We start from the raw sequence: 27,459 nt of genomic DNA, 5'->3' as shown, positions 1-27,459 counted from the left end.
TGTTAAAATTCATTGATAAATAACATTGATAACTTTCATTAAAATGATATGTATAGGGGGTGGAAAAAGTCCGTTCGTCAGCTTTTTTTTTTTTTTTTGATTTATATTAGATATTAATGAAATCAAATTATATAAATAAAATTTATAATAAATATATTATCATTATTATGATAATACTTTTTTCCAAGTAAATATGATGCATGAAGTAAAACTACTTTTTTTCATGATACCCTCGAAAAAGAACGTTTAATCATTTAAATGTCAGTTCCAATTGAGGAATTACGTTCTGTTGTCCATTTTCTTTAGTTAGAATCAAATGAAAATCAAGACATATATAGGCGATTATGTGCTGTATATGGTGATAATATTATTACACTTCGAACAGTTCAGAAATGGACAAAAAAGATGAATGAACATACCTTCTCAATTTTCGAACAGAAAAAAACAGGGAGACCAAGAAGATCAGATTTAGATCAAAGAATAACCAGTTTTATATTAAGTTATCCATATGCATCGACGAAGAAAATTGCGAAGAATGTAGGCGCAGATCCAAAAACAGTGAAAAATATAATGATTAATATTTTAGGGATGAAAAAAGTTAACTTCAAATGGATCCCACATAAGTTGACTCCAGAAATTAAAGCCAAAAGAGCTGCCATTGCTTCTGAATTATTTGAATTCCATTCTAGTTCAAATGACTACAGACTAAGACACATATTGACGCAAGATGAAACCTGGATTTATTTTGTTAACGGGAGAAACTCGATGTGGATTGAATCTGGAGTGCAAAAACCATACAAACCCAAACAACCTATTGCCTCCAAAAAAGTAATGATATCTGTTATATGGTCTATAACTGGTATCAAATCAATAACAATGCTCCCGTTAGGCCAAAAATTTAATCGAATTTTTTTTCTGAAGTTGTACTTGGAGATTTGGCAAAAAGAATTTCAACGAAGGGATATTTTTTGCATATGGATAACGTACGGCCTCATTTGGTTCATGAAAAATTGAATGAATCGGGGATTAAAAGACTTCCGCAACCCTCGTTTTCGCCAGACCTCGCACATTCTGACTTTTTTCTGTTCGGATATCTAAAAAAAATGCTCGAATATGAGGAGTTTGAAAATGAAGATCAACTTTTTCAAAAGGTCGAAACATTACTGTATAATATTCCTAAAGACATCTTCAAAGCCGTATATAATGAATGGATGAACAGACTTTTAATTACAATTGAAACTCAAGGTGAATACACATCATAATAAATAAACAAAATTTCTTTTACTTTTTTATTCATTAAAAAAAAGGCTGACGAACGCACTTTTTCCACCCCCTATATTATGTAGGATATCAAAGATTACAGTCATTTTAAAAATATGAAATTACTAATTTGGAGAAATGAAATACTTAAAGCCTATTCTATTGTTATTAAGAGAATTGTTGAATGAAACCCATTGTGATAAATGATTTATGTTGTTTGCCATTTGCTAGTAATAAATAGGAAAATAAGATATTAAATAAATAAAAATAAATAATGATGTTTTTATACATCAGATAAACTTCCAGATTTTGACCAAAACTTCTTGTATACAATAGCTCCCACAACAGCACCAAGAGCTACGATAACTACAACCACAACTCCGATTATTAGACCTGTTTTCGAACTTTTATTCTCATCAGAAGAAGCTGTAGGGACATCAGAAATATTCGTAGAAGGTTTTCCTGTGTCTTTGTGCTCGGTTTTTTCTGGTTCATCTGGATCAGAAGTCGCTATATAAGGATCAAATGTATTATCTTCTTTTGCCTCTCCCATTACTTTTTCAGGAATATCATCAGTATTTAAGAAATTCTTTGATTTTGGGGATGCTATAAGATTTATTTTTAATTTCGAATCTTCCCATTTATTTTTATCGAATTCAAATTTAACAACAGGAGCTCCTGTTGTTGAGAAATAATTATCCTTTACCACAATATCCATATCATCAGGATCTAAAAAGCCAAAAAGAATTGAAGAGAAAGGATCATCAAAATGTATATCTATTGTAGAATCTTCTTTACAATTCTTTTCTAAAGTCATTTTAATTTGTGAATCAACTTTTGACGAAAATGGACTAACAACAATACCAACATTATCTTTATAATTGATTGGACGTGATTCAAGCAAAAATTTCTCTTCATCAACTTTGATTTCTAGAGGTGGTAATAAATAAAGTTGTTTTTGTGTAGCTTCTATATTTTTGAAACTATCATCATTTGATTTTGTGATAACTCTATTAGATTTAACTTTTCCACCTTCAAATGAAGAAACAAAAATTGTGTCAGCTGTAAAATCTCCATCGAAAATAGTATGACTATTAAAAACAATGGTAGGAATTGTTTTTGATACATCTGCACTTTTTACATATAAGTTTGTGGATGAACCGAGAATATGAATTCCTAATTTTGGAATTGATACTTTAGAAAGATCAAGAACATTATTCTTGTTATCTTCTAAAATAAGTATAGCTGCTGATTTGGCGCCAGAAAGATCTTGATCAATATTACTTAAGTCTTTCAATTCTTTGTTAATAGAGATTTTTTCACATGTATCAACAAATGATTTAACTTTTTTACATTTTTCATCATCTCCCTTATCTTTGCAATTAGAATCATATTGTTCCATTAATTTGGTTATAATGGGATTCGCATTTTTTTCCCCTCCATAAAGAATTATTCTATGATTGGGTTTCTCTTTTTCATCGCATATGATTGAATAGATGAAAAGAAGAATCATTAAAAATGAAATGATGAGATAGTTTTTTTATAAAAAAAACATTATTTTTATACGAAAAAACCCCACAGAAATTTTTATGTTGGTTATTTTTGTTGATTTTTTATATGATTAAGTTCAACACCAATATTTACTTTGATGTATGTGAATATATTTTATTAAATATACAATGAAATATTTTGTTTTGCTTTTTATGTGGTTTTAAATAAGCTTGAGAATTAACATTATATCATACAATTAAATTAGTTTAAAATGAGATATTATATATATATATTGACGCATCATTTTAACATTCATAAAGATATCTTATTTGATTTAACCTTAAAAATTAAGGTCAATATGTTAATATACTAATTAAATGATGTATTTTATATATTTTTATTGCTAACTTTATTATGGAGTAATATAAAATTTAATAAATAACATCAATAATATAATAAAGAATCAGAATCTTTTAATTTAATAAAAAAAAAATCCTCATATTTATTATATCATAAATATTTATTTTATTATAAAAAATGAACTTTTATATCAAACTTGATAGGATTACATACAACTGTTTAACATCTCAGGAGGAGCTGTCTTACATAAGGAAAATAATTCAGGGCCTCTCCTGCAGAACCCCTCTAAATTGCATACAAGGTACTCACCATCCTGGAATAAATTTCTCCCCTTATGATTACTGTTTACACCTCTCAAAATGCCATTCTACAACCATACACTCCGTTCCTTATTCTTCACTCTGGCCAAAAAAAATCTTTTTTAACACATTATCAAATTATTCAAAGCTCAAAACAAATTTTTAAATAATTAATGATGTTTTTATACATCAGAGATGTTCTTAGGCGTTTTTTGAAGATTCTTAGATACAACGATTATCAAAGCAATAACAATTACTACTGCAGCCCCTACAGCGGCAGCAATAATCACAATATTGTTTTTGCTCTTTTCTTTATTTTCTTCATGACTTGGTTCGTCAGTTTTTCCTGGTTGTTTTGATTCAGGACTTTCAGTTTCTTTTTGATCAGTTTTTTCTGGTTGTTTTGATTCAGGACTTTCAGTTTCCTTTTGATCTGATTTTTCTGGTTTGTCAGGTTCAGGACTTTCAGTTTCCTTTTGATCTGATTTTTCTGGTTTGTCAGGTTCAGGACTTTCAGTTTCCTTATGATCTGGGTCATCTGGCACAAATTTTGAATCTCCTTCAAAAGTTCGATCTTCCTTGAATTCACCTAATACATCTTTATGAAGAGTGTTGATATCCAGCAAAGTACTAGTTTTTGATGTTGTTATTATATTTATTTTTAATTTAGAATTTACCCATTTACTATTATCAAATGCAAATTTAATTTTAGGAGTATCTACAGAAGCAAAATAACCATCATTCATTAAAACATCGAATTCATCAGGTTCTAAATAACTATAACAAAGTGTAGTGAAAGGATCTTCAATAAATATGTTTATTACAGAATTTTCTTTACAATTACTTGCTAAGGTTACTTTAATAACTCTATCCTCATATGGATTAAGAAGAATACCAACATCATCTTTATATTTAAAAGAATATTTTCTAACTCCATTACTATATTGATTCGCAATTTCATAATGATCTTCATTTATAATAATTTCAATCGGATTTGTAAAGATATATTGTCTTTTCGTTGTCACTACGTCTTTATTATCAGGTTCTCCAATATAACGATTAGCTTTCACGTTCCCCTGTGTTCCAATTGCATAAATCTGATCTACCACAAAAGTACCACTAGTAACCGAAACAATATTTTTTAATGCAATTACTGGAATTGTTTTAGATATGTCAGCATTTTTAATTAGCGTAGTAAAACCTAAATTGTAAATACCTAATTTTGGGATCGTAACTTTCGATAAATCAAAGGTAATGGGGTGGTCCATATCTTCCACATATATTACTGCTGACTCAATACCAGAAAGATCATTAGCAAGGTTACTTAATTCATTTGCACCTTTATAAAAAATGATTGATTTGCTTTTGAAAATAATTGAATTGCCTTTATCACATTTTCTATCACTTGTTTTCCCCTTGCAATAAGATTCATGATGTTTCATGAAGTTATCTAGATGTGGAGGGATATATTTGGATTGTCCATAATAAAAAATCGCATGCTTGGGCTTCTTATCACATATGATTGAAGGAATGAATAGAAGAATCATGAAAAAAAAATGATGAGCAAGTTTTTTTTATGAGTTATTTTTAAAACAGAGAAATCTTTCATATTATTTTTGTATTATTTGTTTTTTTACTATATTTTAAATGTTTTTTACATAATAAAACTAAAATATGTTTAAACAACTACTAGCTAGTATGAATTTTTATTTGAAAAACATTTAGTGAAATAAAATCAAATTTATATCAAACCGAATTACAATGATTTTTCCTGTTAACTTTCATATTAATAATCTGATTTTAGCGCAACATAAAAACATATAATAAATCACATGTTATGATAAAGAAAACATGATTTTATTTAATTAACATGATTAGCTAAATTAAGAAAACGTTTCAAAATTTAGTGATATCTTTTGTAAGGAGATATTGTTTTTATGATTATAACGAAAATAACATTTAGATGAAATTTAATTGCAATTTCATTCTAATATTCCATGGCCTTTGTAGGATCAAATGAATTAGTGAAATTTGAATCATATAAATTATTGTTTGCATTTTCTTTGTCTTTGGGGTGGTCCATAAAACGGATTCAGCGGTTAAAACGGTTATGGTCTTCCTTTTTAATAATGCAAAACGAAAAAGGTGAAGTTGTCGACAGGCTTATCCCTCGCAAGTGTAATGCCACACATCGCCTTATCCCACCACACGATCACGCATCAGTCCAATTCAGAATTGCCAAACTTAATGATGAAGGTCTTCCAACTGGTGAATTCGAAACAGTTGTTTTCTCTGGCTACCTCCGTAACCTTGGAGAAGCTGACAATGCACTCAATCGCATTGCCACTGAAAAGGGACTTTTACAAAACGTTTATCGTGCATAATTCGATTAAAAATTGCATATCTCAGAAGATATCTTTTTGTTATTTTTGAACGTATTTATTTGTTTTGAGTAATTTTTATCTTTTTCTTTTGTAGTTTTTAAATTTTTTTATATTTCGATTTCATTTGACATGTCAATTATTAGTTGCAATTTTTTAAAAAATGAGTAGACCAGCAACTCCTACAAAAAAATCTCTCAATATTGGTGAAGCTAAATTTCCATTTATTGAAGGTTACTTTCCTGGTATTGCATCTTTTAGATATTCTGGAGAACTCAAAATGTTATTTTCGAAAAGATCTGTTGGAAATTGCAATATTGAAATCATAGGTCCATTTCTGTTTGCAACCCAAGTTGAATCAGATGAAACCACATTTATATTTTTATATGATTATTATGTTCGGTGCATTCCCAAGTCCAACTGTTTTGAATTAATCCCAAAGAACCCAGTTCTTTTCGACAAATTTTATTTTTGGGCCCAAACCAAAGAACAACGGACTGAATGGTCGTCAATAATAAAGTCAGCTGTTTCTACCATCAATACTCTTCCCAACAGTATTCCAGATCTTCAATTTGAAGCCTTTTTTGTGGACACCCATGCCAGTACCATGCAAAATGTTTATTATATCATTGGCAGCAAATCCAATTGTGTCATTATTGAGACACCCGTTACACAAATTCGTATTCCATTTAGTATTGATTTCCATATTAGTTCAAGTTGTGAAGTTGACAATATTCCAATTGACAAAAAAGTTTTTACCATTGCATTATACGAAGGGATAACAAAACCATATTACATATACTTCAACAAAGGCATTGACACATTTTTATGTGCATATTTAGCAACAGCCACACCACTATTAAAAGTACGTCGCATGACATTATCCAAAGTTAAGAAGTATAATACATTTGCATCGCCATTTCCAGTTCTCACACGTCAAATGGTTTGGGCGTTACCATTAACATTTAAATGTCAGCCCGATCCATTATTAATAACCAAAATCGATTTCGACGACGTAATATTCGATCCATTAACATGTAAAGTACCGAGTACAGCATCGAATGAACTTTTCGTATTAAACTTTAATGATCATCATGAAAAGAAGCGAACGATATTAATACAATCGATTCATCAACAACGGAAACTTCAACAAATTAAATCGTCGGCATTTACTGATAATTATTTCGAACCTGACGACTCGACGTTTGAAAGTGAAATTGAGAAATTACAAAACCAATCGAAAGAAGAGAAATTTTGTTTTAATCTTGAAAGTGATCGATCATATTTTGACTTTGCGGAGAACACTGATAAAGAATATTTTAATAAGACTGGTCAAAAGTTATTAAATGAATATTTTAATATGCCAAATCCGAATAATTTATATTATAAACAAGAGCTTTCATTAGGGCTAAAACTAAATAATAATAAATCGATATTATCAAACCAACAAATGTTAGAGAACTTATCGAAAATAATTTATGATTTACCTTTAGATGTTGATTGTAATTCAACAATATATAATAAAATTTGTTCACTTATAGTTTCGTCATTAATTTTTGCAACTGATCAAATCCAAATAATGCAACAATTAATAAACTTATGTAATGTTGATCCGAAGTTATCTTCATGTATACCAACGAAAAAATTAACACTTAATGAATCTTTGTTTATGTTCATTTCGAGATTAATAATATCTTATCGAATAACAAATTTATTCGATTTGATCATTAAATCGTCTGAATGGAGAAAAGTTGTATATCCGAAATCATCACAATTTTATTTAATTAACTTTTTTATAAATTTGAATTTGGTTTTAGTGAAGTTAAATGAGCATACATTCTTCGGTAAGTTTAATCCAAGTAATTGTGAGATAATGAAAAATGTAATAATCGAAAGAACTGATCTCGCTATAAAAGATGATATAATGAATATAATTCGAATTTATAGGTATAATTGTGATAGAAATCAATTAAATGATTTGATTTTCCATTTGTTATTTGATTTGACTTGTTTCTTTAAAAATGGTTTTAATCAAATAACGAATAACATTTCTTTGGATTGTTGGAATTTCTTTTTAGCTGCTACAAAATTAAAGTTAAATTTGCCCGAATTTAACGTGTTTAAGTATAGCGTTGATAAAATTAATAACCAAAAAAATAAAATTGTGCAATTGTTGGTCCCCCAATGTATTTTGATGGGATTAAAATCCGGTTCGCTTCCTTTATGGATTCTGTTCCTAGCAAAGGCTGCGATGGAAAATAATACACATAATAAAAACGCACTGATTTATTATAGAGACCCAGTAATGATAGTGGCGGAGTCATTAAAGTTATTGGAGTCAATAAAAATTGATACGGACCCAGAGTACTTAATTCAGTGCTTACATATATTTTAAGATTTTCATTAATTAATTTATTAATAAATCATTTCTTAGGTTTCTTAAATGTAATTTTGCGTTTGCTCAATGATGAGCAAGAAGGATTTTCGAAATTAATTGTTCACCAATAATTATTTTTATTTCACAAAACATTCTTTATGCAAATTCAAATTTAGTTGAAAAATTTAATGAATTATTATATAATGGTAAGAGAATGAACATTTGCATTTTGGTTATATAGAGACCCATTTAATTAATAAGTTTTTTATTTTTTTTTAACTGAAGTCGGTCTATCATGTGAATTGAATAATTACTTCATATGATATTGATATATAAATAACTATCCTCTACTTTCCCATGAATATCTATTTATTCTTTTTAATAATCTAAATTAAAATATGCGGATGATTAAATAGTTACTTTTCGAAAAATTCCGAATGTCTATCAGGCATTTGTTGTTACTTGTTTAAAACAGACACAACTGAATTCAATATCCAAGTTTTCTTCCTCTTGATTAATAATGTTTTCATATCAATTAATTTTCCATTTTCATAAAAAGTTCCGTATCTTTATATTTACTAACAATTTTAAATAATATTCAAGAAGTATCTTTTTCTTTTCCTTTTTCATTTTCTTCTTCTTCAACTTCATACTCATATTCGTATTCATCGTCATCCTTTTTCTCACTTTTTTCTTCTTTATTCTTTTCTTCTGCTTTTTCTTCTTCTTCTTCTTCATAGTATTCTTCTTCCTCTTCTTCATAGCTTTCCTCTCCATCTTCAGATGCATTCTGTAATGCAAGCGTTTGCTTGTAGCGAAGGATGTAGCCCCTCCAAACTCTTTGTATCTTTGTTGCTGATTGATTCATTTCTTTCAAATGTAACTTCACTAAAAACGTTCTTACAATACTTTCTATTTTTATAGCACATTTAATTCGATTTCTTTTTTCGCGCTTTTTCAGTTTCTTTCTTAATAACATTTCATTTAACTCTTTTCTTCGCTTTAAAAGTTTTGAAAAATCTTCTTTTAATATTTTTAGCTTTTCTTCTAATTCAACAGTTATAGTTGGAGAAGAAACAGATGCAATCGTTGGAATTTCACCATTTTCTAATAGGCTAATTGTGTTTTTAATCATATTTTGATTTTGATATTTGGTATATAACTTAAGACGTCTTTCAAGTAATTTTAATTCTTGTTCTTGTTTTTCTACAAGAAATTTTAATTCATCATTTTGACGTTGGAGATCTGTTTGATTGAAAAAAGATAGTTCTTGATTTGAAACAAGAAGTGATGAAGTGATGGGATCAAAATTTGATTTTCGTTTTTGTAAAGCTTCAACTTCTACAAACGTTGGATCAGGATTCGTGCGGTACGAGTTAATATATTTTGAAAATATGGAAAATTCATCTTCTCGATCTTTTAATCTTTGATGAAAATCAATTATTGACTTTTTAAATTGGCAAAAAATATTTGGATTTTCATGATTAAGTAATTCACTTAATTTTTGCTTTAACTCATTATTTTCCTCTTTTAAATCATTTATCTTTGTTGATAATTGTGCAATTTTGTCATAAGCTGAAAATTGATTTCTTTTGTCAAGTGCTGGAAGTTTCATGATTTCGTTTATCTGATTTCCAATTATGATTGGTGAAATATTTTTATTTTTTTCTTTTTTCATTTTAACGGATTTTAATATGGAGTGCCCTAAAATATGTCCGATTCATTATTTGATTAAAATATTCATTAAAATCATATTAACCAAACCATTATCTATTTCGAAATTTACATTGAATAAAAAACTCATTTTCTAAAAGTATAAATTCATTTGATATTAATCCATAAAAGAAATTCTTCTAAGTATTGGTTTATTTACCACCATTTAATTATGTATTTAAAGGAAAATAAAATTGTTATAAAGTAAAGAAATTGTAAAAGACTATTTTCTAAAACGGCTGAGATAAATTTTTACCGCAGCAAAAAGCGTTAACGTATTTTACACTGTTTTGCCAACAGGCGGCGAATTTGTTCGTTTTATAGAAAAAGTTATATATTATTCACCGAAGCAAACGCCCAACACCGAAGTTTTTAGGTATTTTATTTCAAGTTTTTGAATGGACCCGACCGTTAATCACATCTCTCCCTAATTTTTTTCAGAATGTCGAATTGCAACTTCGATTATCACATTACTCCACAAGAAAAGAAACTTGTCGAAAGAATAGTACCTCTTTCTCAAGCAAAAATTCATCTCGCATTTCGATCAAACATCATTTTAAACGACAAAAAGTACAAGGAAGGAGTTGCTATTTTATCTGAACATCTCATAATCGTTTGTAAAAGAAATCTCGTTGGTAAAGGTATAACAGCAATTAAAACGATACATCTTTATGATATTAACAGTTTTTCAATGATCAATGAAAATCATTGCAAAATTTCAACACAAAACACTTTCTTACAACTTATGTCCAAAGCTGTTCTCAGATTTGCACGTGTTCTTATCAGAAATTATTATGTTATTACAACTTTATTTCCACAAGAAATGAAAATGGAATTTCGACCACATGATAAAAACGCTTTCCCTCCTTTCCGTCCACCAATGTCACCATCACAAAAATTCCAATTTACATACAATGCATATTGTTCATATTATCAATGCACATATTTTCATGAAGTAGTTCAATTCTTCCATTCATTAGTAATTTCAGGAAATGGTGTAGCTGATCTTGCACATCTACCACTTGAAATCATTGAAGTCAATTCTGGTGATTCACTTGATTTACAAGCACTCTTTATGGCTCTTGTTCATTACAAACTCATTTCTGGTATTGTTTGTAACAACATTGCACGTCCTGATATTGCGTATAACATTGCACCTTTAATTCAAGGAAACAATGAAATTCGTATTGTTGATCTTAGTAATTGTCGAATTGAAAAAGGTATTTTAGAACTTGCGAATGCAGTCATTGATAATCCTCGATGTAATGTTGTTTATTGGGATTTAAGTGAAAACCGTAATGTCACATTTCTTCCCTTCTGTATGTGTTTAGGACAAACTCGAGCCAATGTGTTCTATATCAACTTATCGAACTGCAAATTGACATTCGAGGATTTGAATGGTTTACTCCAGTCATTAATTGACAACAGTTGTTTGCATTCATTACGACATTTATTCATTGATGGTGCCACATTTAACAAAACGTCCATAGTGTTATTTAAAGAATTATTAGTTTTATTGAAAGATGAAAGAAAACTTCAATTGAAGACATTAAGTATTTCATCCATTGGATCTGCTATTGAACCAATGATACTATTAATTAACTCATATTCGATACCATTAGAGAAACTTAACATTAGCCACAATAAAATCAAAGAAAAAGTAGTTCCTAAGTTAATACAATATGTATCGAAGACGAAAACACTTAAAGAATTAAACATTTCTAAAACAGATATTCGAAGTGATGACATTGTTAAAATTATTGAAGCTATTTCTAATAATGAAAATTTGGATTATTTTGCTTTGAATCTTTCATTACTTGGGTTAAACTCTAAAAGATTGGTCAAGATATTAAATGCGTTAAAACGAAAATCAGAGAAATGGTGTAAACTTTCATTCGATGAGAATGGAATGTCATCGAGCGATTTGACAGAGTTAATTAACGTTTGCAAATCTTTTCAAAACCTCATTTCAATATCTCTCAGCGGCAACTTCAATTCAAAATCCAAGACAATTGAGTCAGTGCTCCCACAATTGTTAGAAATTGAGAGCCTTGAGCAGTTATGCATCAAAGGCACCCCCAAAAATAAACTTGGCAATAACCTATTCAAATTATTCAATGCGTTAACAGAAAACCAGAAGATTCAAGTATTAGATGTATCGAGTAATCGTATAGGGGACATAGGTCTTAAGAAGCTTACAGAATTAATAAGTAAAAACACTAACAACATCTGTGAAATCGAAGCAGATGGATCAGGAGCAACATACGAAGCAATTTTATCATTCCTTGATGCATTATCAAACAGTGAGAAGATTCATTCATGTAAATTCCCGATTGAAGATGTATATAATATCCTTGGATCAGTCTCATCGACGACACAACGTAAGAAACTTTATGAAAAGTTTTCAAGCAAACAAATCGAATCACAAAAAGCTATCGAAAAGAACAAAGCAGCAGTTGGAATTCATTCCGATTTATCGAAGAAAGGAATCCCGGAACTTAATGAACTTTTAGACGAGATCACATTATCGATGTCGCAAAAGTTAAATGGCGTCAAAGTGAATGAACACGCGGGATTAGCGTCAGCATTTGGCTTAACAATGCCGCATTTGAACGAAGGCGAAACGCAAGAAACTAATGTAGTAACAAATAATGTTAACTATGACAAAGGTTATGATTTGGAGAATTCCAATGTGACAATAATCGAAGAATTAAATAATAACAACGAAGAAGATGGACTAAGGACATTGCAATTTAACTCGTTGTGCATAAGAAGACCTGCAACAACAAGAAATCAAAGAAACGCTATAATAAGAGAAGAGGAACAAAACACACAGCAGGTAATGATGAGCGGTTCGCTGCTGCCGCCAAACGAAAAATCCGAAAAAGAATCATCGTCGGAATCGAAGTCGGAAAGTGAAGCGGATTCGGGGTCGTACGAATCGAATTCTTCGGAGAGCGATTCTGATTAGAGAGGAAATGATGTCAATTAAATAATTATTTTGGTTTAAGCTTTTGTAAATGGAAAACAAATTAAAAATGTGAATCAGATTAATAAATGAAAAACAAATTAATAAAAGTGAAACAAATTAATAAAAATGTGAATCAGATTAATAAAAGTGAAACAAATTAATAAAAGTGAAACAAATTAATAAAAGTGAATCAGATTAATAAAAGTGAAACAAATTAATAAAAGTGAAACAAATTAATAAAAATGTGAATCAGATTAATAAAAGTGAAACAAATTAATAAAAGTGAAACAAATTAATAAAAGTGAAACAAATTAATAAAAGTGAAACAAATTAATAAAAATGTGAATCAGATTAATAAATGAAAAACAAATTAATAAAAGTGAAACAAATTAATAAAAATGTGAATCAGATTAATAAAAGTGAAACAAATTAATAAAAGTGAAACAAATTAATAAAAGTGAATCAGATTAATAAAAGTGAAACAAATTAATAAAAGTGAAACAAATTAATAAAAATGTGAATCAGATTAATAAAAGTGAAACAAATTAATAAAAGTGAAACAAATTAATAAAAGTGAATCAGATTAATAAAAGTGAAACAAATTAATAAAAGTGAATCAGATTAATAAATGTGAAACAAATTAATAAAAGTGAAACAAATTAATAAAAATGTGAATCAGATTAATAAAAGTGAAACAAATTAATAAAAGTGAAACAAATTAATAAAAATGTGAATCAGATTAATAAAAGTGAAACAAATTAATAAAAGTGAAACAAATTAATAAAAGTGAAACAAATTAATAAAAGTGAAACAAATTAATAAAAGTGAAACAAATTAATAAAAGTGAAACAAATTAATAAAAGTGAAACAAATTAATAAAAGTGAAACAAATTAATAAAAATGTGAATCAGATTAATAAATGAAAAACAAATTAATAAAAGTGAAACAAATTAATAAAAATGTGAATCAGATTAATAAAAGTGAAACAAATTAATAAAAGTGAAACAAATTAATAAAAGTGAAACAAATTAATAAAAGTGAAACAAATTAATAAAAGTGAATCAGATTAATAAATGTGAAACAAATTAATAAAAGTGAAAAAAAGTGAAACAAATTAATAAAAGTGAAACAAATTAATAAAAGTGAAACAAATTAATAAAAGTGAAACAAATTAATAAAAGTGAAACAAATTAATAAAAGTGAAACAAATTAATAAAAGTGAAACAAATTAATAAAAGTGAAACAAATTAATAAAAATGTGAAACAAATTAATAAAAAAGTGAATCAGATTAATAAATGTGAAACAAATTAATAAAAGTGAAACAAATTAATAAAAATGTGAATCAGATTAATAAAAGTGAAACAAATTAATAAAAGTGAAACAAATTAATAAAAGTGAAACAAATTAATAAAAATGTGAATCAGATTAATAAAAGTGAAACAAATTAATAAAAGTGAAACAAATTAATAAAAGTGAATCAGATTAATAAATGTGAAACAAATTAATAAAAGTGAAACAAATTAATAAAAATGTGAATCAGATTAATAAAAGTGAAACAAATTAATAAAAGTGAAACAAATTAATAAAAGTGAAACAAATTAATAAAAGTGAAACAAATTAATAAAAGTGAAACAAATTAATAAAAGTGAAACAAATTAATAAAAGTGAAACAAATTAATAAAAGTGAAACAAATTAATAAAAGTGAAACAAATTAATAAAAGTGAAACAAATTAATAAAAGTGAATCAGATTAATAAATGTGAAACAAATTAATAAAAGTGAAACAAATTAATAAAAATGTGAATCAGATTAATAAAAGTGAAACAAATTAATAAAAGAAAGAGAAACAAAAAAAAAAAAGAGAAACAAATAAATAAAAGTGAAACAAATAAATAAAAATGTGAAACAAATTAATAAAAGTGAAACAAATTAATAAAAGTGAAACAAATTAATAAAAGTGAAACAAATTAATAAAAGTGAAACAAATTAATAAAAGTGAAACAAATTAATAAAAATGTGAATCAGATTAATAAATGAAAAACAAATTAATAAAAGTGAAACAAATTAATAAAAATGTGAATCAGATTAATAAAAGTGAAACAAATTAATAAAAGTGAAACAAATTAATAAAAGTGAAACAAATTAATAAAAGTGAAACAAATTAAAAATGTGAATCAGATTAATAAATGTGAAACAAATTAATAAAAAAGTGAAACAATTTACTTATAAATGAAAAATTTAAATGGCAATAAATTAACAATGAATTTTTGTTCTTAACTTTTAAAATGGAAATGATGTTTTTATAATTAAAAATGTGGAACAAATTAATGTCAATGAGATTATATAGCAACAAATTTACTATTAGAAATCGCTGTCATCTAAAAAAACAAAAAATATGGTACAAATTAATAAGTTGATGAAATTCGATTAGAAATCAAATCAAATGTCTGACAACAAAATTAAAAATGTAAAAAATGTAAAAAAAAAAAACGCCTAACATAGTGTTATTAATATTAATAATATCAGAAGCAGCCTGCATTATTGTCTGTTTCTTGGATTTTTTTTTTTTTTTGGAAATTTTAAACGGCAATTTTCTGGTTTATATAAAATTATGCAATCTTTGGTGAAAATTGTTGATGGCGACATATGTAATGCAAAAGAAAAGTACATTGTCCATCAATGCAATTGTGTTTCAAAAGGCGCTCGTGGAGTCGCCCAAACAATTTTCAAGAAATTTCCATACTCAAATGTATACGCACAGAGAACTAAACATGATGTTCCTGGAACTATTAAAATTTGTGGAAATGGGGTTGATAAGAGATTTATTATTGCTCTATTTGGGCAATATGGATGGGGAAAACCAGATAACAAAAATGATTCACCTGAAAAGAGACTCAATTTCTTTAAGTCTGGCCTTGGGAAAATTGCCCAAATTCCTAATCTTGAAAGTGTAGCTTTTCCTTACTTAGTCGGATGCGCCTCAGCTGGAGGAAATTGGGAACTCTATCTTCAAGAAATAGAAACGTTCGCAGCAATAACGCAAGTCCCAGTTGTCTTATACAGATACAATCCATAACTTTAGTCAAATAAATGTTTAAATTTTTTTTATCATTTAGTCCATTTTACAGGAACCCAAATATAAAATCATCTTTCATAAATAGTTATAATCTATTTCTTGATTTACACTTCTTTACTATATAGATTGAAAATTAATGATTTGAAAAACTATCCAAAAACTTTATGTTTGTTTTTATCAATAATTTGTAAATTCCATCTGACTTACATAACTTTTATACACAGCTTTCTACAGGTTTGTTATTATTTATAAATAATAAATTATTTAATAATTATTTATAAATTTTTGCTTTTTTCATTTTAACTTTAATTTCATGAGCACGATTGCACACACTCATATGAGTTAAACAAATAAAATCATCCATAACACCATTCAAACCCATTTTTTTTAACTAATAATTAATATTTTTGAATTTTAAATATATCAATCTTCGTCACAATACCAGCTGGTTTGATTATTATACAAAATATCATTTTTTATGATTGTTGATCAATTATTAAATTTTTGAAATTAAAACTTAAATATTATGTTAACCATATATTTCTAAATCCACAACACATGTAAATTTCAAATATACTAGAGTTACATCAAAATTTATTTAAGTTACCAAAATATTTAATGATTTTGTTTAATTTTATATGAGAATTAATAATATTTTTTAGAAAAATTAGAGACACTGTTTTCCTTAGTCCCATGATATTTTATTGTTTATATTTATTATAATTACTTGTATTTTTGTTAGGTCAATTTAGAAATTGGTGAAGCTTCAAGATTCTAAATAAGACACTGTCAACCAACTTTCCCTCTTATAGATTTCTTTTTAATTCTAAAATTATTTGTAATGTATTTAATACATTTCAGATTTTAACATATAATGACAGTAGACAAATTTTTATGAAAATATAATAATTTTTTTAAAATTTCCTTTGAATTTTGTTACTTTCCATTTAGATTCGTGTACGATACAATACACAAACGGTCATTCAAGTAAAGACTGGACGTACTAATTAACCAGTATAAACAAATATTGTTGAAAAAATGTTTAAAACATGTTTGTTTCCTGTTTAATTTTGTGATTCTTTTTTGTGAGTATCGCTCACTCGTGGCGGAACGAATCTTGATGGACATAATTATAAAGAACTTTCAAAGAATGATTGGAAACTCCATAAACAATTAATTAAAGAAGGAGTTAATCCAAATGAAACCGCAAAAATAATTCGAAATGATGAAGTAGAAAAACTTCAAGAAATATCATCACAAAGTAATTTTGATTTTAATCAAAAAATTGAACCATCGCTATATGAAAGATGTTCATTTATAAATAAAAAAAATGTTTCATTATTTGATTATGCAGCATTTTTTTCAGCAGTTAAATGTTTTAAATATTTACTTATGAACAATGCAAAAGTAGGTAACACAGGTAAATATGCAGTTGCAGGTGGAAATGAAGAAATCATTCATTTATGTGAACAAAATCATTCGACATTTGAAGGTGCATGTGAAGCTGTAATTGAATTCCATAGAAACGATATCTTTAAAAATATTTATGAGAATAAATTAGAAAAAAAGAACCAAAGCCAAAGAATACGATGATATCAACGAATTAGTTGCAACAAAGAAATAATAGGATCAAAGATTTGGTAAATTTTTGTATTAAAACATTCGAAAAATTAGGGAGTGAAATTTACTCAAGTTTATTTGACGCTAGCCAAGGCACAATATGGGTCTGAGTGATTTTACTGCTTGGATTATGATATTGAACAAGTGAAAAGTTACATAAAATACATTCTCAATAATAGTCATAAAAGCATTCCAAATTTATTTAAGGGAATTTTTGAAATTAAATATGGGAAATATACTTCGTATGAATTAATTTTAAAAATATGTAAATCAATTAAATTGTTCAAGAAGAATACCAAGAAAATAATTTGATTCTTGTGATATTTTATTAAGAATAAAATGCCTAAAAATTTCAAATATCTTGAATTTAATATTGTTTTTTCTCCATATCTATCAATTTCTTTCATAAAATCTCAATATATATAAATGTCATTTTGTAAAATTATGTATAATAAACATAACATCTGACTAAAAAACAAAATGGAATTTGGATCATCATTATTAAATAATTCAAATGAACCACAGATGATTTAATTTTTATTTAAACGGTCGCGATCAAATGTGACTTTACAATTTTTCCTCATTTTATCTTCTGGAGTTAATGGTAAGCTTATCCAATATAGACCAGAATGAAACATAGTTAAGAGCGCATGTCCATGAAAGAAGAGTATCCTCATCATTTTCATATATAACATGTTCTGTTTCTTTGCTTCTCCTCTTTTGAAGGTCTTTAGTGAATGTAAATCCTATAGATCCACCATTGATCTTTTTGATTATCATATGAGGAGGCTCTTTCTTACTTGCAGGAACAAACGATGTATTTGACCCATCAAGTTCAATCTCGCCAATGAGCTCGGATTTACTTTCGTCTTTGAAGTACTTAAGGCTGAAGTGGTCGATGATGTAAAATCTTTTTGATTTGGCCTTGAATACTCCACCACTTTCTTTCTTTAAAAGACCTGATTTGTTGTAATTAGGCTCTTCTAAAGACACAGAAAACTCGAAAAAGATGGGAATTGGGTTTTCTTTCAATTGATAATAAATTTTCTCTTTATAAGCATCTCCAACTTTAACTGTCTTGACAAAAGAAAGGAACTCACCGAGTGGTAAAACTTCGGTTTTTCTGTAAAAAATAGAGAATGCAATACAAGCAACAGTAACTTGTGCAATTTCTTTGCGACTTAATGGTAAATATGGATTTGCTTCCGAATACACAGAAGCAAACGTATTGAATAATGTCGATAGATGTTGTTGATTGTTTGGGAAAGCAATTCTTGATAATAATATTCGAGCAGCTTCTGGAATTGTTAAAAATTCAAGATTGACTGCTCCAAAATAATAATAGAGAATTGAATGCGCATTCGAAGGATCCGAAAATACGTACTGCGTAAGTGATTTAGGATATATGTTTGGACAATACATTAAAAATGGACCAAGGTTAGACTCCTCATTTAGTTGCCTCATTGTTGATCGTATCTCTGAAATTGCTTGGTTTGGTGATTTATTAAATTTATTTGCAAAATCAGGTGGATACTCAAACTTTTTATGATCAAAAGGATAATCAATTTCTTGTAGCAGTGGTGCCTTTCCAATCCAAGTTGTAGTTTGTGGGTTTTCACCATATTTTTGAGATAAAGCTGCAGCACTTTGCATATTGATTTCCTCAAAAGTTTCGTGAGAAATGATTGGCCCACTTTCAGGAATTATTTGTTCCGAAGGCGAGTTTGTATCAAGAACTTGGTTGGTGCTTGCTGACATATAAAAGCCGTTTATGTTATTGAAAAGTGTTTTCTGGTTTTTTTAACGGTCGTTAATTTAATTCAAAAAACACAAAATATTCTATTTAAATAACCAATGAATTGTGACAAACCGTCGGTATAAGCATTTCACAAAAATTTTTGGTTGCCAGGCAACGGTTTTATTTTTCCATTAACCATAAAGTTTTTTTTACATAAATCTTATTAATGAAATTCAAATATAGTTCTTGAAAAAATAAGGTCATTGTTCGCCTTCCATTAATTAAAGCGTAAAAATTATTTCAACAAGAGTGATATGCGAGCATTTAAAAAATGACATTTTTGAATCATAAACAATCGTTTCAATCAAATTTTGATAAAGTTATGTATTCAAATTCTGATAGCCCCACCTCACATTATATGAGTTCCATCTTTCCTTAATTAAAATGCTAAAATATTGAGAAACAGAGGGGAACATGAAACTGTAAAACGATCTTAAGGAGCATTGCGCTTACATATAATTACAAAGCAAATTCTGAGCCCAACTTCACATATTTTTAGTTCCATCTTTCCTTAATTAAAATTAAAATATTGAGAAACAGAGGGGAACATGAAACTGTAAAACGATCTTAAGGAGCATTGTACTTACATATAATTACAAAGCAAATTCTGAGTTCACAGGTTCAGCTGCGTTTTAATTATAACATATTTTAATATATAATATTTTATTTATATCAAAAACAGTTAATATTTTGCATCCGAGCTTAAGCTTTCGTCATCACTTTCCGAGCTACTACTTAACGTGAACAAATCGTCTTCGGAGTTACTCTCATTTTCTTTTCTAATTCTTTTATTTACTTCCTCCAGTATCAATTGGGCGTCTTTTTTACTGTATACTTTTAATATATCTGCGTTTTCCACCAAAATATTTAAATCGTTTTTCAAAGATATTTCGGTGGTGTACCAATGATTCTTTAATCTATCTCTGAACAACGTTAAATCCATTGGTTGTTTTGCGTTTCCTATTAAAATTCTTTGAGATTTTCCATCTCTCACATATATCATATTTGTTATTTCTTTTTTTCCACTATTAATCAAATCATTAATATAAACATATAACTCATCCATTAACATATTTAACTTAACATCTATTTCAACAGTTTCATCTTCATTAATTATTTCCCATGGAACTAAATAACAAATTGAATTATCATCTATAAACTTTACTTCGATTGATGACCACGGATCATTTTTATAATTCTTATTAATACTAATAATAATTGCTTCGAATTCTTTTGTGTTTCCATTATCTTCTTGAAATTCCGCTTTAATATGATCATTAACTTTAAGTGTTTCACAATATTTAATACTTTTATTATATATTTCTTCTCGTATTATAAATGGTGGAGTTTCTGGTATTGGATAAGCTATAGTTGCTTCGAAGTCTTTAAACCTTAAAAATAATATTAAATGTGTTATATAAAATTGGATGTTAATGATAGTGGCAATTGTTACATCAGGTAAATTACGTTGGATTTCATATGGCGTTCGATAATGCATATAATTACAGATTTGTTTATATTCTTGATGACCTTTCCGTACATATATTATCCGTTCGCCAATTTGTGGTATATATGTATGACGAATTCGAACACTATTAAATACCCAATTTGGAAGTATTTCATTAATAACTGTTTCGTTTTCATTAGATGATGTCGATGACGATGCTGTCGAACTATAATAATATTCTTCTTCTGTACTATGTAATGATTGTTCTTCTGAACTTTGCGTATATTCAAAATCACTTGATACAATTGATGATGTACTTGATGATTCATACATAGAAATAGTATCAGATGTATCAGAACTAATAAATTTGGATTTCCGCGTTTGTTTTTTGGCGTTTTTCTTCTTCTTTGGTTTGTATCCCATGACAAAATCAGATGATTCATCAGATGATTCAACTTTCTTCTTCTTCTTGTTCTTAGGCTTAGGTGGAGGTGTCGGATTAGTTTTCTTTTTTCGTTTTGGCTTATACCCAATTACAAAATCAGATGATTCATCAGATGATTCAACTTTCTTCTTCTTTTTCTTATTTTCTTTTTTAATGTCGTCGATAATAAAATCAGATTTTATAGTTTCAACGAAATCTTCTTCAATGAATTCATCATCATCATCTTCATATGTATTATTTCTTTTACTTTTCTTATTAGAACCTAAATCATCATCAATGAAATCGTTGAGATCATCATCGTCATCCTTAAATAACTTTGACGAATTTTTTTTTGTTTTTCTTTTCTTAGTTTTCTTCTTTTTCTTATTCTGAGGATGCTGTTGATATTGTGATAAGTTTTCATCATTTTCTTTCTCTTCGTTCTCTTCATTCTCATTAAAGAATTCTTCATCTTCGTTATTAGGTTTTAATAATATATATTCACTAATTTCATTTGTAATTCTATCTTCTTCTTCGATAACATTATTAGGAATAATTTTTTGCTTAATATCAATTCGAATATTAGTTAAATCAAATCGTTTTGGTTGTGGATTTAATGGATTCCCAATTTTATCAACAATTTGACAATAACTCGATGGTTCTTCACCTTCTTCAAATAGTTCTGTTTCGAAGAATTGTTCCATATAAGGGATTTGTTCTTGTTTGATTTTGTCATTCCGTAAGCCAAACATTGTTATACCGCCATTACTATCTGCTGCAAATATATATTGTCCATCACGTGACCATGTGACTTCAACAATATGGTACTCTTCATAAGGTAATAATACATTGATAAGATCTCCTGTTATTATGTCCCATAATGATGCACGACCGTTACGCGTTGTCACAATTATAATGTTTGGAATTTGAGGATGTGGTCGAATTATTGTTGGATGATCTGTAAGTTCAGGATGTGATATAATGATTTTGTTGATAAATGTTTGCGTTTCCCATACTAGAATACAATCTGATGATAATCCGATTATACAACTTTCATCACAATTAAATGAAGCATTACATACTCGAGCTTTGACCCCGCGAGATGTTTTGGCCGAAAGAAGTTTAGGATCAGACCAATTCCCATTTTTATATTGCCAAAATTTTATGTTTCGTTCTTTTTGTGAAAATGATATAATTCGTTGACATGAAATCTGACTAAAAAAAACAAAATCTGGGAGACGCGAATGTCCTTTGAGAATTAATACTTCATGTGTTATAAGTGATGCTACTTGAACAATATTTGGCTCCCCTGAACAAACAATAAATTCACCGCCTGGACTAAAGCTAAGCCATGCAAACCCTTTTTTGTTTTTGGAATAAAAAGAAAATAATTCATTCCCTTCAGAAAGTGCGTCGGCAACTTTCCAAACCGTTACACATCCTTCCTCACAGGCTGCCCCAAGATAACGGCCGCAAGGCGAAAACTTCAATGAGTGAACTTCACCGTTTTTCCGAAGCCGATTTAATAAAGTGCCTTTTTTTAGATCAACAATACAGATACAATGGTCATGTGAAGATGAAGCAAAGTATTGGTTTGATGGATGAATTGAAATATCAGTGATAACATTTTCATGAATTTTTAATGTTTTTAAGAGAATTAATTCAGGTATTTTCCAAATCTTAAGCTTGAAGTCATCAGAACCTGAGATTAGGATTTGAGATGTGAAATCAATTGCAATACAATATATATCATCAAAATGTCCAACCACTCTTGTATAAGGCCCAAATTTTTTAATAGGTAAAATTGGTTCCCCAATGTTATAGAATAAGCCGGTTGTGTTACTTATTGATTTTTTGTTTTCTTGTGTTGGATTTGATAATAGCGATGATTGATTTGATTGTTCACAAAAGTTTGAAATAAGCCTTATGAGCTGATCATCTGGAACTCCTTTGAAAGAGTTTTTGAGTTGAGCAAAAGAACTATTGTGAGAAAATAATCCTGATGGAAAAAGATTCCTTTGTTCGCATTCGTGAATAAAAGAGTCACCAATTGATGGAAATTCAAGTTTTAAGAAGTTTGCTAGAATGAAGAGTAGCTCACTCCTTTGGTTGGAATTCAAAATGTGAATTGGCTCCAAAATCCTATTTCAAAACGTGCCTGTTCTTCAAAAGTGACATCACCTGGGGCTGCCCATTTTTTTGTCAGATATTCGCTGTTTATGATGTTAGTACGTTAAAACGTCACTTTTTAATACTTCAGATTAAAAATATCACAAACTCATCCCAAAAATCGTATGACCAAATATCAATTCAAAAGTCATTTCAACGAAACGAGAGTGGTTGCTGGTAGGTATATAATGCGGTCGGGAATGATCACGAGGACCCTAGCCGGGGGCAGGCCCCTCAGGGTCCCTCGTGATCATTCCCTGACCCTAAAGTTTTCACTGGGAGGATTTCCGGGGTCTCCGGCCTCCGGAGGTGCCCTTCGACCCTCCGAGGCTCCCTCAGACCCCTCCCAATCTCTAGAGTGTGCTCGTTCTGGCTCTGCTAACAAAAATCAAAATGATTTTTTGTGAGCCATACAATTCGTCTGAAAATTTGAATGCGCATTCAATTTTGAGAGAACGCGAAACTTTTTGATAGGAACGATAGCACTTTTAGCACCACTTTTCGCATAAACCTATCAAAAACCTCACATAACCAACACGAATTGTCCCCGGTTATCTTTGGTCGGACATTTATCCTATTCAATTTATCTTTGCCAGGAGGTTAGTAGTCAAAAAGCGACGGTTATTGTTTGGTCTCATGGCAAACTTTATTTTTATAAATGCTTAAACCTGTAACTAAAACGTATTTTTGTACTTCACAAAAAGAAAACCGTTTTCCGCCTGAATTTGTGGATTCTCAAAATCCTAGATATATAGTAGTACAACAATGTAAGTGTAAATTTAAGGATTATTTAGTATCTGATGTTTCAATGCATGCTGATTTCATTGAACGTGATCATTATGAAGATTATTTTTGTATTTATACGAATGAAAATAGAACTAAATATAAGAAATATGAATATAAAAGTAGAAAACCAAATTTTAAAATATGGTTTAAAGAAATGAATGGTAAAGAAATTGAACCAGAATATTTTATGTTAGAATTATTATTAATTTATTAAATAAAAATCATTTTTTATCAATGTTTAGTATTGAGAATGCTACGAAAGGTATAAAAACTAATGTTATTGCTGCTCCTGAAATTATTGACCAAGATGACTTACAAAAAGTTTTAGAAAATTATTCTACAAATGATCAAATAACAGAAAAACTTAATACTATAACTTCGATTACAATCCCACAATTATATTATAATAAATCGCAATCAGATGAAAAATATTCTACAAAAAGTCATACTCATAATACAATAAATAATGATTTAACAGTAAATGGAAATGTACAAGTTACTTCATTAAATGGTTTTCAATTGTCAACAGCAGAAGGTGGTAAATGGGATACAAAATTATATGTTCCAGCTATTATCACATTAAAAGAAGATGGTGTTGTAGAAGTTGGACAATATATTGATATGCATAATAATGCAGATTATGATAAAGATAATACATGGAGAATAACTGCTAATACTAATTCATTAGATTTTAAATCGAAAACTGGATCATTATTAAGTTTTGGAAGTAATGGCAATATTCAATATGCAACTATTAATAATGTAGATACATCTGAAATATCTTTAAATGATCATAATCATGATGAGATTTATGCTAAAAAAGATCATGAACATGTAAACTATGCTTCATCAGATCATACTCATAGTTATACTGATTTAAATGATAAACCACAGTCATTTCCACCTTCAGATCATACTCATAGTTATACTGATTTAAATGATAAACCTGAAACATTTCCACCGATGATAAATGGCAACTAGCAGCTATTTCACAAGAAGAAAATAAAATAATATTTAGTATTTCTCAAGGAGAAGATGATACTCAGCCTCCTGAAATAAAAGATTATTTCATAAATAGAACTGTAGAAAATTTATGTATTAACAAACCAAATTATAGTGATATCCGAAATAAACCATCATCATTCCCACCTGAAACTCATACACATACAGAATATGCACTACTAAATCATACACATAATTTTAGTAATTTAACATGTACTTCAATTAATGGTTTTGCTATTAATTCTTCTCCTTCTTATAGTAATATAAAGATTGGTGTTCCTTCAGTAGCAGTTATTAAAAATGATGGAGTTTTTAGAAGTAGGACAATATATTGATTTACATCATTCTGATGATTATGGAAAAGATTATACTTATAGAATTCAAGCAACCCCAGAATCATTGAATTTAAAATCAGTAGATGATAATAGTACATTTAAATTTTATTCTTTTGGCCAACTTTTTTGTCCTGAAATTAAATGTCCTTTAATAATTATGGATTCACCCACTATGGATGGATCAATAGAATCAAATGAAGTTTATCGCTATACATGGGAATTTAAAATATCTAATGATCATAAATTATGTTTTCAAGCATTAACACAACAGTAGGGACCCCTTCAGATGATCAAGGAGAATCTTCTGTGGGTACACCTGAGGATAGCACCTCCTCTGAAGATTTGGTATGGAACGTTGTGAATACTACATCATATTATATTAATCATGTATTTAATCACAATCCTGGCTCAGGTTCAATTCCAATTAATACAACCATTACTCATAATGCTCCTGTTTCAGAAGATTTAACACAATTTCAAATTGGTTCACCAGTATTTTTAACAGGTAATGTTTTTTCATTAAAACAAAATGGCGTATATACTTCAAATTCATTTACAACAGATTGTATACCATCAGTTAAAACAACAGGTACATATAAAGAATATATAGGTATTTGTGTAGCTAAACATGAAAATGGTTATAAAGCTTCAATAGGTGATGTTATTAAAAGAGAAGTAGAAATTTTACAAGATACTATTGATTTTGCTACACATGGAGATTTTTATTTTAGAGTAAATAATACTGCAGATTATGAAATTGGTGATGTAGTATTATTTGATGGTAATAAATTATCAGATGATTTAGTAATAACTACTATAATATTAAATTTATTATTGAATTCAATAGTTGGTAAAGTAACAGGTGAAATAGATGAACATTAATTAAGTGTATTTAAAGAATAAATATATTTTATTTCATTTTATTTTTCTATATGATGGATTCAGTTTATAAAAGATAGAGAGAAATACAAGATTCATTCGAAAAATTGATTAAAAATGAATTAAATAATCAAAATTCACAATTAAAAGGTAATTTGAGTCTTAAAAATTTTATTAATTTTTTGAATGAAAAATATAATAAGGGAGTTTAATTTTACACCTGAATTTAATACTGGTACAAAGCCATTAGTTGAAACATACAACAATTTAGTTAATTATTATATAGATGTGAGCTTAGAAAGAACAACAGATGATCAATTTAAAAATAAACAATTTGACGATTATAAGCAATTTGAATATAATTTTATTAAACTTTTTATCAAAACTGAAAAAATTACACCTATTAATGGAAAAATTGGAAGAAAAACAATTCCAGAGCATTATGAATATTATATTAGAACGATTATCAAAAAATTGAATGAGATGTTTGCACGCAAAGTTTTTGAAGCTAAAAAAAGCCTCTCAAATTTAATAAATATTGTGAAGAATTAAGGAAATATTTATATGGTATTGAAATAATTGATAATAAAATTGGGAACGTATTTACATTCGATTCTGCTTATAGTAATTATTTGTTACAATATTTTAGTAAATTTCCTTATGACAATATATATAAATATTATAATATTTATGAAGATTCTAAGAATTCACCTTATATTAACACAGGTTTCAAATCTCGTTCGAAAAACAAATATTTATTTGATAACTATTTACTTCCATATCATATTGATTATTCAAAATTAGATTCACAATTTAAACCTAATATAAATAATTTAGATTATTGTCCTTATAAAAGTTATAAAAAATATCAATTAAAATATATTGGTAATGATGGTGATATCATGAAATTGTATCGGTCTATATATAAAGGTAATGAAATAGAATTCAATTTATTATTAGGTACAACCAAATTTAAATCAAATTATAATCAAATCATCACTAATGTCGTGAAATTCCCGAGAACATTAAAGTTCACATATGAAAAAGGAGACATTAACAACTATTATTAA

The 27,459-nt window shown here is 28.1% G+C and overlaps 8 protein-coding genes across 8 annotated transcripts; 3 read left to right on the top strand and 5 right to left on the bottom strand.

Moving 5' to 3' along the window:
• Positions 1–1,543: 1,543 nt before the first annotated feature.
• On the bottom strand, positions 1,544–2,662 carry GO595_003901 (uncharacterized protein; the record flags this gene model as incomplete). The annotated part of the gene is made up of 1 exon (XM_067916973.1): positions 1,544–2,662. The coding sequence occupies one exon, from the start codon at positions 2,660–2,662 to the stop codon at positions 1,544–1,546; it is 1,119 nt and encodes a 372-aa protein (XP_067775796.1).
• A 930-nt stretch (positions 2,663–3,592) lies between these two features.
• Positions 3,593–4,957, bottom strand: GO595_003900 (LPXTG-domain-containing protein cell wall anchor domain; the record flags this gene model as incomplete). Its single annotated transcript, XM_067916972.1, has 1 exon — positions 3,593–4,957. One exon carries the CDS (start codon positions 4,955–4,957, stop codon positions 3,593–3,595), a length of 1,365 nt encoding a protein of 454 aa, XP_067775795.1.
• A 582-nt stretch (positions 4,958–5,539) lies between these two features.
• On the top strand, positions 5,540–5,794 carry GO595_003899 (40S ribosomal protein S21; the record flags this gene model as incomplete). Its single annotated transcript, XM_067916971.1, has 1 exon — positions 5,540–5,794. The coding sequence occupies one exon, from the start codon at positions 5,540–5,542 to the stop codon at positions 5,792–5,794; it is 255 nt and encodes an 84-aa protein (XP_067775794.1).
• A 2,972-nt stretch (positions 5,795–8,766) lies between these two features.
• On the bottom strand, positions 8,767–9,036 carry GO595_003898 (uncharacterized protein; the record flags this gene model as incomplete). Its single annotated transcript, XM_067916970.1, has 1 exon — positions 8,767–9,036. One exon carries the CDS (start codon positions 9,034–9,036, stop codon positions 8,767–8,769), a length of 270 nt encoding a protein of 89 aa, XP_067775793.1.
• Positions 9,037–10,626: 1,590 nt separating this feature from the next.
• GO595_003897 (Leucine Rich Repeat family protein) lies at positions 10,627–12,852 on the top strand (the record flags this gene model as incomplete). The annotated part of the gene is made up of 1 exon (XM_067916969.1): positions 10,627–12,852. The coding sequence occupies one exon, from the start codon at positions 10,627–10,629 to the stop codon at positions 12,850–12,852; it is 2,226 nt and encodes a 741-aa protein (XP_067775792.1).
• Positions 12,853–15,464: 2,612 nt separating this feature from the next.
• GO595_003896 (SNF2 subfamily protein) lies at positions 15,465–15,929 on the top strand (the record flags this gene model as incomplete). The annotated part of the gene is made up of 1 exon (XM_067916968.1): positions 15,465–15,929. One exon carries the CDS (start codon positions 15,465–15,467, stop codon positions 15,927–15,929), a length of 465 nt encoding a protein of 154 aa, XP_067775791.1.
• A 2,205-nt stretch (positions 15,930–18,134) lies between these two features.
• GO595_003895 (ankyrin repeat-containing protein) lies at positions 18,135–19,307 on the bottom strand (the record flags this gene model as incomplete). The annotated part of the gene is made up of 1 exon (XM_067916965.1): positions 18,135–19,307. The coding sequence occupies one exon, from the start codon at positions 19,305–19,307 to the stop codon at positions 18,135–18,137; it is 1,173 nt and encodes a 390-aa protein (XP_067775790.1).
• A 722-nt stretch (positions 19,308–20,029) lies between these two features.
• Positions 20,030–23,413, bottom strand: GO595_003894 (PH-interacting protein-like; the record flags this gene model as incomplete). Its single annotated transcript, XM_067916964.1, has 2 exons — positions 20,030–23,321; positions 23,400–23,413. The coding sequence occupies 2 exons, from the start codon at positions 23,411–23,413 to the stop codon at positions 20,030–20,032; spliced, it is 3,306 nt and encodes a 1,101-aa protein (XP_067775789.1).
• Between the last annotated feature and the right edge of the window lie 4,046 nt (positions 23,414–27,459).

Source organism: Histomonas meleagridis (assembly GCF_020186115.1).
Source record: "Histomonas meleagridis strain 2922-C6/04-10x chromosome Unknown contig_24, whole genome shotgun sequence".
Taxonomy (NCBI): Eukaryota; Parabasalia; order Tritrichomonadida; family Dientamoebidae; genus Histomonas; species Histomonas meleagridis.
The sequence above is the reverse complement of the archived record's forward strand: the minus strand, read 5'-3'. Positions and strand labels throughout refer to the sequence as shown.